The sequence below is a fragment of the Cervus canadensis genome, chromosome 29, assembly GCF_019320065.1.
Source record: "Cervus canadensis isolate Bull #8, Minnesota chromosome 29, ASM1932006v1, whole genome shotgun sequence".
Lineage (NCBI taxonomy): Eukaryota > Metazoa > Chordata > Mammalia > Artiodactyla > Cervidae > Cervus > Cervus canadensis.
This window is the reverse complement of record NC_057414.1, coordinates 17143860-17157412: the sequence shown is the minus strand read 5'-3', so window position 1 is coordinate 17157412 and position 13553 is coordinate 17143860. Positions and strand designations below refer to the sequence as shown.

General features: G+C 39.5%; 1 protein-coding gene across 1 annotated transcript in view; it reads right to left on the bottom strand.

The window, feature by feature from the left end:
- Positions 1-13553, bottom strand: part of LOC122431392 (glycerophosphodiester phosphodiesterase domain-containing protein 4-like) — a 139777-nt gene that overhangs the window by 105855 nt on the left and 20369 nt on the right. The window contains exons 5-6 of the mRNA XM_043452690.1: positions 9697-9790; positions 6241-6300 (exon numbers count right to left, since the gene is read on the bottom strand). Of these exons, the coding sequence (XP_043308625.1) occupies positions 6241-6300; positions 9697-9790 (154 nt within the window). The remainder of the gene's footprint in view (positions 1-6240; positions 6301-9696; positions 9791-13553) is intronic.

The window sequence follows — 13553 nt, the reverse complement described above, 5'->3', positions numbered from 1 at the left end:
AAGGAGAAAAGAATTCAAGACTGGGCTAAACTTAAGCACGTATGGGCTTCTCTTGTGACTCAGCTGCTAAAGAATCTGCCTGCAATGCAGGAGACTGGGTTCAATCCCTGGATTGGGAAGATTCCCTGTAGAAGGGAAAGGCTACCCACTGCAGTATTCTGGCTCGGAGAATTCCATGGACTGTATAGTCCATGGGGTCGCAAGTCAGACATGACTGAGCGACTTTCAGTGTGTGTGTGTGTGTGTAGTTTATTTATTTATCCATCCTCAAGGAAATCAACTCTGAATATTCATTCCATGGACTGTATAGTCCATGGGGTCGCAAAGAGTCAGACATGACTGAGCGACTTTCAGTGTGTGTGTGTGTGTGTGTGTGTAGTTTATTTATTTATCCATCCTCAAGGAAATCAACTCTGAATATTCATTCCATGGACTGTATAGTCCATGGGGTCGCAAAGAATCAGACATGACTGAGCGACTTTCAGTGTGTGTGTGTGTATGTGTGTGTAGTTTATTTATTTATCCATCCTCAAGGAAATCAACTCTGAATATTCACTGGTAAGACTGGTGCTGAAGCTGAAGCTCCGATATTTTGGCCACCTGATGCAAAGAGCCAACTCACTGGAAAAGACACTGATACTGGGAAAGTTTGAGGGCAAGAGGAAAAGCGAGTGACAGAGAATGAGAAGGCTGGATGGATCACTGACTCAATGGACATGAGTTTGAGCAAACTCAGGAAGATAGTGAAGGACAGGGAGGCCTGGTGTGCTGCAGTTCATGGGGTCGCAAAGAGTTGGACATGACTTAGTGACTGAACAACAACAAAATTTGTTGATAAGCGTGCACTTATCAGAGATTCTGAATTCACTATACCAGAATTCAGGTATTATATATTGTAAAATGATTCTAACTGCTTATTTCATTTTCTGAAACGTTGGCTCAGTAGTAGCCTACGTGTGCAAAATGTACATTGGGGAAAAGACAGTCTCTTTAATAAGTGGTGCTGGAAAAACTAGAGCAGTACATGTAAAAGAAAGAAATGAGAACATTTTCTCACACCATATATAAGAATAAACTCCAAATGGATCAAAGATCTAAATTTAAGACTGGAAATCATAAAACTTCTAGAAGAAAACACAGGCAATAACACTCTTTGACATAAGTCTTAGAATATTTTTTGGGTATGTCTCCTCAGGCAAGGAAAAAAAAACAAAAATAAATGAGACCTAATTAAAATTAAAAGCTTGTATACAGCAAAGGTCCATACCATTTCTGTCCTTTATTGAGCCCATCTTTGCATGAAATGCTCCCTTGGTATCTCTAATTTTGTTGAAGAGATCTCTATTCTTGCCCATTCTATTGTTTTCCTCTATTTCTTTGCACTGATCCCCGAGGAAGGCTTTCTTATCTCTCCTTGGTTTTTTTGGAACTCTGCATTAAAATGGGTATATCTTTCCTTTTCTAACTTTGCTTTTCATTTCTCTTCTTTTCATAGCTATTTGTAAGGCCTCCTCAGACAGCCATTTTGCTTTTTTGCATTTCTTTTTCCTGGTGATGGTCTTGATCCCTGTCTCCTATACAATGTCACAAACCTCTGTTCATAGTTCATCAGGCACTCTGTCTATCAGATCTAGTCCCTTAAATCTATATGTCACTTCCACTGTATAATCATAAGGGATTTGATTTAGGTCATACCTGAATGGTTTAGTGGTTTTCCCTACTTTCTTCAATTTAAGTCTGAATTTGGCAATAAGGAGTTCATGATCTGAGCCACAGTCAGCTCCAAGTCTTGTTTTTGCTGACTGTATAGAGCTTCTCCATCTTTGGCGGCAAAGAATATAATTAATCTGATTTCGGTGTTGACCATCTGGTGACATCCATGTGTACAGTCTTCTCTTGTGTTGTTTTCTTCAAGAAAATTAGAGGTACCAAGGGAACATTTCGTGCAAAGATGGGCTCAATGAAGGACAGAAATGGTATGGCCCTGACAGAAGCAGAAGATAGTAAGAAGAGGTTGCAAGACTACACAGAAGAACTATACAAAAAAGATCTTCATGACCCAGATAATCACGATGGTGTGATCACTCACCTAGAGCCAGACATCTTGGGAGTGCGAAGTCAAGTGAGCCTTAGGAAGCATCACTACGAACAAAGCTAGGGAGGTGATGGAATTCCAGTTGAGCTATTTCAAATCCTGAAAGATGATGCTGTGAAACTGCTGCACTCAATATGCCAGAAATTTGAAAAACAGCAGTGGCCACAGGACTGGAAAAGGTCAGTTTTCATTCCAATCCCAAAGAAAGGCAATGCCAAAGAATGCTCAAACTACCACACAATTGAACTCATTTCACACGCTAGTAAAGTAATGCTCAAAATTCTCCAAGCCAGGCTTCAGCAATACGTGAACCGTGAACTTCCAGATGTTCAAGCTGGTTTTAGAAAAGGCAGAGGAACCAGAGATCAAATTGCTAACATCCGCTGGATCATCAAAAAAGCAAGAGAATTCCAGAAACATCTATTTCTGCTTTATTGACTATGCCAAAGCCTTTGACTGTGTGGATCACAATAAACTGTGGAAGATTCTGAAAGAGATGGGAATACCAGACCAACTGACCTGCCTCTTGAGAAATCTGTATGCAGGTCAGGAAGCAACAGTTAGAACTGGACATGGAACAACAGACTGGTTCCAAATAGGAAAAGGAGTACGTCAAGGCTGTGTCTTGTCACCCTGCTTATTTAACTTATATGCAGAACACGTCATGAGAAACATTGGGCTGGATGAAGTACAAGCTGGAATCAAGATTGCCAGAAGAAATATCAATAACCTCAGATATGCAGATGACACCACCCTTATGGCAGAAAGGGAAGAAGAACTAAAGAGCCTCTTGATGAAAGTGAAAGAGGAGAGTGAAAAAGTTGGCTTAAAGCTCAACATTCTGAAAACTAAGATCATGGCATCCGGTCCCATCACTTCATGGCAAATAGATGGGGAAACAGTGGCTGACTTTAATTTTCTGGGCTCCAAAATCACTGCAGATGGTGATTACAGCCATGAAATTAAAAGACACTTACTCCTTGGAAGGAAAGTTATGACCAACCTAGACAGCATATTAAAAAGCAGAGACATACTTTGCCAACAAAGGTCCATCTAGTCAAAGCTATGGTTTTTTCAGGAGTCATGTATGGATGTGAGAGCTGGACTATAAAAGAAAGCTGAGTGCCGAAGAATTGATGCTTTTGAGCTGTGGTGTTTGAGAAGACTCTTGAGAGCCTCTTGGACTGCAAGGAGATCCAACCAGTCCATCCTAAAGGAGATCAGTCCTGGGTGTTCACTGGAAGGTCTGATGTTGAAGCTGAAACTCCAAAACTTTGGCCACCTGATGCGAAGAACTGACTCATTTGAAAAGAGCCTGATGATGGGAAAGATTGAGGGCAAGAGGAGAAGGGGATGACAGAGGATGAGATGGTTGGATGGCATCACCAATTCAATGGACATGAGTTTGGGTGGGCTCTGGGAGTTGGTGTTGGACAGGGAGGCCTGGCATGCTACAGTTCATGGGGTCACAAAGAGTTGGACACGACTGAGCTACGGAACTGAACTGATATAGCAAAGGAAACAATCAACAAAATTAAAAGACTATCTTTTGAATGAGAGTAGATATGTGGAAATCATATGCCTGATAAGGGTATCCAAAATATATAAAGAGCTCATACAGCTCAACATTAAAAAAAAGAAACAACTCAAAAAAAAAAAAGAAAGAAAGAAACAACTCAATTTAAAATTGGGCACAAGACCTGAACAGACATGTTTCCAAAGAAGACATAGAGATAGCAAAAAAGGCACATGAAAAGGTGCTCAACATCACTAATCATCAGAAAAATGCAAAGCAAAACCACAATGAGGTATCACCTCACACCTGTCAAAATGGCTATTGTCAAAAACTCAGCAAATAATAAATGTTGGCAAGGATGTAGAATAAATGGAACCCTAGTACACACTGGTACAAATATAAATTAATACAACCACTATGAAACACAGTATGGAGGGTCCTCAAAAAAACTGAAAACAGAACTACCAGCAATTCCATTCCTGTGGTTACGCTAAAGAAAATGAAAACATCAATTCAAAAAGATATATGCACCCCAATGCTCATAGCAGCTTTATTTATGATAGCCAAGTTGTGGAAGCAACCTAACTGTTCATCAACAACAGATGAATGGATAAAAAGATGTAATGGGTGTGTGTGTGTGTGTGTGTGTGTGTGTGTGTGCGTGCGTGTGTACATACACACAATGGACTACAACTAGGACATAAAAAAGAATGGAACTTTGCCATTTGCAAAAAATGGATGGGTCTGGAGGGTACTATGCTTAGTAGAGTACGTCAGACCAAGAATGAGAAGTGTTGTATGTTTTCATGCATATGTAGAATATACAAAATGAATATAATAGAACAGAAACAGACTCACAGATACAGAAAACAAACTAGTGGTTACTAGCAGAGAAAGGAGCAGGGGAGGAGCTAGATGGGGAAAGGGGATTAAGAGACACTAACTACTAAATATAAAACTTAGTAAGATACAAGGATGTAATGTACAGCACAGGGAATATAGCCAACAGCTTATAATAACTTTAAATGAAATATAACATAAATATATTGATCACTATGTTACACACCTAACACTAATATAATACTGTAAACCAACTATACTTCAATTTTTAAAAAAATGGTAGCCGATGCATTATAAAATTGGGATGCCAGCGATTTCTTGGTATAATATGGAAGAAAGAATTCAATGGTTTATTGAAAACAGGTTTCTGGAATGCTATCACCTATAATAAGCTAACCCACACCATACTGGCCTCTATGGGAGGTCTCAGAGGACACTGAAAAACACATAGTGAGAAAGTGTCAGCATCCTTGAAAAGCACCGTAGTGGCCATGCTTTATGCCTGGATAAAGGTGAGGGATGTTGCCACTCAAACTGGCTTCCTGAGTTCAAAAGCAATGATGAGATTCTACTGTGGCAGAGGCCAAGTAGCGGCACTCACTGCCAGGGGCAAGGTAAGCATGGTTTCTGTAAAAGGCACAAGGCTGGAATGATAATCAGAATGGTTTACCCCATAGGGTTATAACCTGATAGTAACTAACTGATCATGCTGTCCCAATCCCAAAGTAGATGGTGATCTCAATAGGCCTGTTTATGTACTTTTCAGTCTACACTCTTTCCCTTAAGAACTTACAACTTCAATTTCCATCTGTTCTAATCCTTAAATTTACATTTTCAGTTCATTCTTTTCTTTTGAAAAAGAGGAAATTTAAGGAGACCACTCAGAAAATTTGACATGCTCCTGGATTTGAGGAGATACAAGGAAAACCATGCCTAAAAAAAAGTCTATAAATATCAACAGGCTGTGCTGGAGATGCTCAAGCCCATGGCAGTATAAGACAAGGGAGGCAATGTTGGAAATGAGCTGCATGTCTTCAGATGCTGGATCAGTAATGACTGCTTCCTCAGAACAGGTATGGATCCTTTCTAATTGCTAATATAACTTTAAAGGGCTTCAAACTAAGGGAGAGTCAAAAGGACCTCAGCAGAGAAGCATCAGGGCCTATAGGAAAACAGGCATTCACTTTACCAAGGGAGTTGCAATCAAGGTTCTCAGCAGAAGGGTCTCTGAAAATATACATGGAAAAATCCATGCGGTTAAGAGCCAACAACTGCATTTACTTGGTCCTGATAGGACCAACACCTCCCTGTGGGACTGTGTTCTTTTATCCTATTTCTCCTTCCCCTGAGCCATACTCTGGAAGAAGGGTAAAAGGACAATCATGCTCTTTCCACCACTGCAGGTTCCCATGCCTGGGTCATGTGAAATAGGGGAAGGGAAATACTTCATGAAGTTGGAGTGAAGCGCAATTTTTAATGAATGAAACAAGACTGTTCTTGTGACTATAAAGGACTGGGAAAATAATGGAGCTTGCCTAAGATTTTATGGGAATGAGAAGAACAGAGTCACAGAGTCCATAGTAGGGAGAAAAAATAAAGTTTAGGTTCAGTTCCTTCAGCACATCAGTTACCTTTCTTACAAATTTAACGATTTCAATTAAAACAGTGTAAGTAGACTTTTTTAATAAGGGGAACAACAAAACAAAGGGAAGCTCTGTGTTTGACACAATGCTAAAGAGGCACATTCAGTCCTGGTCTCAGGACTCCTATGAAGAGTCAGATGTCCTACCTTATGACACCAATGCAGGTACAATTCAATCCCCTCCCAAAGCAACAAAAACCCAAGTACCTGAAAAAAGAAAAAAAAAAAAGATTATTTTGAAATCCCCAAGATGCTGCCAAAAACACTTTCCTGAATTCAAAATTCCTTTCACAGTCTGGTATTACATTCACTTCTTGCTACATCAGCAGATTTCATATGCTGGGAATTTGCCATACTGTTCCTCTGCTAAAAAGCTCCCCCCCTCCCCATGCCACTGAAGCTTCAAAGAAAGTTCACATGTCACTCCTACTTGTACCTTTCACCACCAACCCCTGGAAGAATTTATTATTATCTTCTCTGGGATTTTGCAAAGTTAGTATATTGATATCTTTCTTGAGTTCCTACCAATTTCTTGGTAGGTATTACTCAGTCACTTCTTAAAGAACAGAGGTCAAGGGCCAGCCTTTCCAAGGGTCATCTAAAAAACCTGTCTTGAGGAACCAGTGCCACTGTTATAACTACTAGCCACTATCATTAACATCGGTATTTAGTCAATAAATCTTAGATAGAATTTGAACCTAAATCTAGCCAGTCACCAAGTCAGTCTGGAGACAGGAATGAAAAAATAGAGTCCTCAGATGCTTAAGATATGAATGAGAGAATGTATGAGGCAGATTTTTATCAAAACAATTTCATGAATATAGTTCACTTATTCTTTATTCAACCTTATAAAATACCATTTTATTAAATATTATCTTGCTCATTTGGAAGAAAAGAAACTGAGGCTCAGGAGGCTGAGGCTCCAGACCACAACTTCCAGGATGATTTTCCTAAATAGAAATCTAATTTATGCTTAATGAACTAACTCACTTTTCAGGCCTTCCAAAGTCTGTTACAAGCCTATCTAAAATGATGTTATTAAAAAAAATAAAATAAAATGATGTTATTCCTTTTTCCTCAATATCCCGAGTTCAGTTAAGTCGCTCAGTCATGTCCAACTCTTTGCGACTCCATGGACTGCAGCACACCAGGCCTCCCTGTCCACCACCAACTTCCAGAGTTTGCTCAAACTCATGTCCATTGAATTGGTGATGCCATCCAACCATCTCATCCTCTGTAGTCCCCTTCTGTTCCCGCCTTCAATCTTTCCCAGCATCGGGGTCTTTTCAAATGAGACAGTTCTTCGCATCAAAGTATTGGAGTGGCCAAAGTATTGGAGTTTCAGCATCAGCATCAGTCCTTCCAAAAATCAGGACTGATTTTCTTTAGGATTGACTGGTTGCATCTCTTTGCAGTCCAAGAGACTCTCAAGAGTCTTCTCCAACACCACAGTTCAAAAGCATCAATTTTTCAGCATCCAGCTTTCTTTATAGTCCAACTTTCACATCCATACACTAGACAGACCTTTGTTTTGACTAGACAGACCTTTGTCAGCAAAGTAATTTCTCTGTTTTTTAATAAGCTGTCTAGGTTGGTCACAGCTTTTCTTCCAAGGAGCAAGCGTCTTTCAATTTCATGGCTGCAGTCACCATCTGCAGTGATTTTGGAGCCCAAGAAAAAAGTCTGTCACTGTTTCCACTCTTTCCCCATCTATCTGCCATGGAGTGATGGGACCAGATGCCATGATCTTAATTTTCTGAATGTTGAGTTTTAAGCCAACTTTTTCACTCTCCTCTTTCGCTTTCATCAAGAGACTCTTTAGTTCTTCTTCACTTTCTGTCATAAGGGTGGTGTTATCTGCATATCTGAGGTTATTGATATTTCTCCCAGCAATCTTGATTCCAGCTTGTACTTCATCCAGCCCAGCATTTCTCATGATGTATTCTGCATATAAGTTAAATAAGCAGGGTGACAATACACAGCCTTGAGGTAATCATTTCCCTATTTGGAACCAGTCTGTTGTTCCATGTCCAGTTCTAACTGTTGCTTCCTGACCTGCATACAGATTTCTCAGGAGACAGGTAAGGTGGTCTGGCATTCCCATCTGTAAAAGAATTCTCCACAGTCTGTTGTGATCCACATAGTCAAGGGCTTTGGTGCAGTCAATAAAGCAGAAGTAGATATTTTTCTGGAACTCTCTTGCTTTTCTGATGATCCAATGGATGTTGGCAATTTATCTCTGATTCCTCTGCCTTTACTAAATCCAGCTTGAACATCTGGAAGTTCCCAGGTCATATACTGTTGAACCTGGCTTGGAGAATTTTGAGCATTTCTTTGCTATCATGTGAGATGAGTGCAACTGTGCGGTACTTGGAACATTCTTTGGCATTGCCTTTCTTTGGGATTGGAATAAAAACTGACGTTTTCCAGTTCTGTGGCCACTATTGTTTTTTCAAAATTTGCTGGCATATTGATTGCAGCACTTTAACAGCTTCATCTTTTAAGATTTAAAGACTATTATAACTTTATATCTCATACCTGTCACGCTGAAGTGCCCCCATGAAAACAGAATCTGCACGTGTCTTGTTGATTTCTGTATCCTCAGTACTTATTATCACCCATATAATGATCAACACATTTTGTTGAAAGAAAAATTAAGGCAAATATTAACTGATTTGGGGGTTGAGTTCTTCTGAATCAGACAAGAAATCAGTGGAGACAAGGAATCATGGAATCAGAGAAAGATATTTATGCCCAATATATAAAAAGGCACTGAAAAACTCCAGTTACCTAAGAATCAGTCTCTCACAAGCTTTCCACTTCTTCAAATTCCTCTGTTTCCTGGCCTGGATTTCTCATACTACATGACCCTACTGCGTCCAGAAACAGAGGCAGGGTCTCTATTGCCTAAAGATATTTGCTAAAATGTACTCTGCACCTAGACTAAGTGAAGTCGCTCAGTTGTGTCCGACTCTTTGCGACCCCATGGGCTGCAACCTACTAGGCTCCTCAGTACATGGAATTCTCCAGGCAAGAGGACCAGAGTGGGTTGCCATTTCCTTCTCCAGAGGATCCTGACCTCAGGGATTGAACCCGAGTCTACCACATTACAAGCAGACACTTTACCGTCTGAGCCAACAAGTTAGTGCACCTGGACTAAGGGACTAGCAACTGTGCATTAAAACAGGTCTGACACACTAGCTAATTTATAAGACCCAGAAAGACTTACTCTTAGGGGATAGGCTTTGTATGGAATGAGTAGTTCAATATGTAAAGGTACTGCCATATGAAGGTGTGAGCATCTAAAATGATAATACTAAGTATACCAGGAAATAGGCTATGAAACAAGAGAAGAGAAAAAGAATGTTCTACCACTCTTTCTAAGGGTCAAAGTGGTAAGACACATCCTCTAACAGCACAAGCATTTTTTCCTCCATCTATCCCTCCTGCCTAATATTCAGGTAGCTAATGTAAATGCCAACTCTGCTAAGTGTGATCTGAGGTTCTGAGGGCTCCCAGCACCAACTGAGAACCATGCCACAGACAGAGTACCTAGTGAGGCTACTCACGAAAGGAGTGGGAGAAACGGAAAACACTACTCACCAACAGCAATGATGTGTAGGCAGCCAGGATCCCAAGGAAACTCAGTAAGACAATGGACCAGAAGAACCAGAGTCCTGTACCTATAAAAATGACCCTGCAAAAATAAGTTTCAATCCTTAAAATACAGTTAAAAAAAAAAAAGAAAGAAAGAAAATTAGTAGCATCTGCATCAAGGATAGGGGCGACAAGACCAATTAGATGAGGTATAAGAAAACTGGGAGATAAGAGAAGCAATTTGGGAACAGATGGGTGAAGAACTTTGGGGATATTTAGTGGAGAAGTTTTAACTCTGTCCTATAGGTAACTGGGTACTTTAAATGGGGCTCTGTATAAGTGGTATCATTTTTAAAAAGTTATTCAGAATATATATTCAAAACACATATTCTCTTTAAAAAACAATATAATATAGAAGTTCTGGAATTCTAAAAGAGAAAAAATCTACTGCCTTAATAAAACTTAACACTTTCCATTTTGGAAGATTACTGGTTCATGTGAATGTACGTTTTCTTATATAACTGCAAGCCACCATGTCAATTTCTCTATCTTGTGTAAGGTATTTGACCCCTTTAAAACCTGTTTTGACATGTCCTATTCCTAAAGGAGATTATGAGAGAAAATTGCTAATGATAAGCTAAGAGAAACAGGATTAAATTTGTTCCACGTATTGTATGTCAAAACTGTTTTAGACTGTTCATTTCAAGATAACAGAGATTACCTTCTCACCATATAAAACCTGGAGAAATTATATTTTAACAATACAGACCTATAACTTGTCTTACTGTACTTTGAAGACACTGAATTTTTTACAAACTGAAGGTTTGTGGCAACCATACATCAAGCAAGACTACTGGCGTCATTTGTCCAACAGCATTTGCTTACTTCCTCTCTCTGTATCACATTTTGGCAATTCTTGCAATATTTCAAGATTTTTCATTTCTATTATATTTGTTGTAGTGATTTGTGATCAAGGATCTTTAATGTTACTACCACTACTCGCCGAAGGCAAGTTATTCATAAATAGCTATGGTTAGCTATCTAGCAATAAAATAATTTTTAACTAAGCCACGAACATTTTTTATAAATAATGCTATGGTACACTTACATACTACAGTATAGTAACAGTATAGTATAAAAAGAACTTTTACGTGCACTAAGAAATTAAAAGACTGTGTGACTTGCTTCATTCCTATATTCACTTTATTGCTGTGGTCTGGAAATAAACCCTCAATATCTCCAAGGTATGCCTGTATAAAATATAGATGTGTGAACAAAAGCCACATTACAAAAAAGTAAGGAAATTCTCTTTGGTGAGGAGTTATAATATACATCAAGAAGAATGTAACAAGCAAGCAGCTATCCGAGCGAGAGCTATCCAAGATCAAGACTCTAAGAGTACTCTGTAAAACATGAACTCACAGACGGCAATCAAAACATGTAAGGAGTGTCAACAAATTCACACAGTATGTCAATGAAAAGAATAACCTGAACACTAAAAACATAATAGAATGATCAGAAAGAACCACAAAATAATCAAGATCTTTAGAAAAATAAAGGTCTCACATTCATATAACTAAAATAGATGTTTTAAAACAAGCACATTAATTATCAAAACCATAAAATGGAGATCTTAGAAAACATGCAAGATAACCTATAATGGAAAAGGTCTGAAAAAAAAAATATATATATGCACGTGTCTGTGCATATCTATATATATGTAGCTGAATCACTTTGCTTACACTTATAAATTAGCTATTTTGTTGTTGTTTTAGTTGCTAAGTTGTATCCAACTGTCTGTGAGCCCTTGGACCATAGCCCACCAGATTCCTCTGTCCATGAGTTTCCCACGCAAGCATACTAGAGTGGGTTGCCATTTCCTTCTCCAGAGGATCTTCCTGACCCAAGGATCAAATCCTCACCCCTTGCATTACCAGGTAGATTCTTTACCACCAAGCTACCAGGGAAGCAAATTAGCTATATTTCAATTTTTTTTAAATGAAAGATGGACTTAATAGCTGTTGAGATATAATCAAAGAATTCAGCAAACTGCTTAGCCAAGTAAGGATACTGACTTCATTTTCCAAGTGAGGAAGTTAAAGTTTACTATTTAATGGTGCCTCTATCTTTCCTAATCATTTCTCTAGCCACATCTATTTTCTTTCACTTCCTTTGAACCTAAAAGGTCTTCTTTTGTACATTCAATTACATGTAAATATTGATATTGTTATAGTTTAGTTCAGCTCAAAATCCTCTCACCAAATTCAGGTAAAGTTACCACCCACTCACCATGAACTGCAGGAAGAATTCTACACAAGTTTGTTTGTGTTTTTTTTTTTTCCTCCTTTCATCTTCCACTTCTTCTTGACCTATGGAGTTGTACTCAATATAGGTAGTAGTAGTCAAGTAGCATGGAAGTGAGAAGAATGAAAAGGTGTTTGTTTAGCTGAGTGGAATTGGAAAAAGTGTTTCTTGGCTGTCACATTTTTAAATTGGGTATATACAATTGCTCAAGATTATGCAGTAGACTTCATTCCACATGGATTGTCCACTTTAGGATTCTTCTGACTTACTATTTTCAAGCAGTTTCCTCTGTTCTACAACATTGCTTTACATCTCTCTAGCAGAATAATCTGGAGAAGGCAATGGCAACCCACTCCAGTACTCTTGCCTGGAAAATCCCATGGACGGAGGAGCCTGGTAGGCTGCAGTCCATGGGGTTGCTAAGAGTTGGACATGACTGAGCGACTTCACTTTCACTTTTAACTTTCATGCATTGGAGAAGGAAATGGCAGCCCACTTCAGTGTTCTTGCCTGGAGAATCCCAGGGATGGGGGAGCCTGGTGGGCTGCCGTCTATGGGGTCACACAGAGTCGGACACGACTGAAGCGACTTAGCAGCAGCAGCAGCAGAATGATCACACACCTTTTTGGATGAAGTCCTTCTCATCCAATAGAGACAGCCCTTGTCTAGCAGCCCAGTCAGCCTTCCCATCTACATCCAGTCTCTGCGCTCATATTTAAAGAAACCTTCTAGGAGCCTTTCCTTGCTTTCCCAGAGATACAAGGTGCAGACTTCCGGCATGCTCTCCCAATGTCTACCATACACACCACAATGCTTATCAGCAGAATCAACTGTCAGCTGACAGCAACTCTGAGGAAAAACAAAAGACACAACAGGTTCTACATGAGGACACACACAAGCCATGGAGCTTTTGTCTACCACCATGTCAAGAGCCAATTCTTTGCAACCCCGCGAGCTGCAGCATGCCAGGGTTCCCTACCCTTCACTATCTCCCAGAGTTTGCTCAAACTCATGTCCATTGAGTCAGCCATACCATCCAAACCTCTCCTCTGTCACCCCCTTCTCCTACTGTCCTCAATCTTTCCCAGCATCAAGGTCTTCTCGAATGAGTCAGCTCTACACATCAGGTGGCCAGAGACTGGAGCTTCAGCTTCAGCATCAGTCCTTCTAATGAATATTCAGGGCTGATTTCCTTTAGGATTGACTGGCTTGATCTCCTTGTTGTCCATGGGACTCTCAAAAGTCTTCTCCAGTACCACAATCTCACATCCATACACGACTACTGAAAAAAAGCATAGCTTTGACTAGAAAGACTTTTGTCGGCAGTGATGTCTCTGCTTTTTAATATGCTGTCTAGGTTGGTCATAGCTTTTCTTTCAAAGAGTAAGGGTCTTTTAATTCCATTGCTGCTGTCACCATCTGCAGTGATTCTGGAGACCAAGAAAATAAAATCTGTCACTATTTCCACTTTTTCCCATCTATTTCCTGTGAAATGATGGGACCAGATGCTATGATATTAGTTTTTTGAATGTTGAGTTTTAAGCCAGCTTTTTCACTCT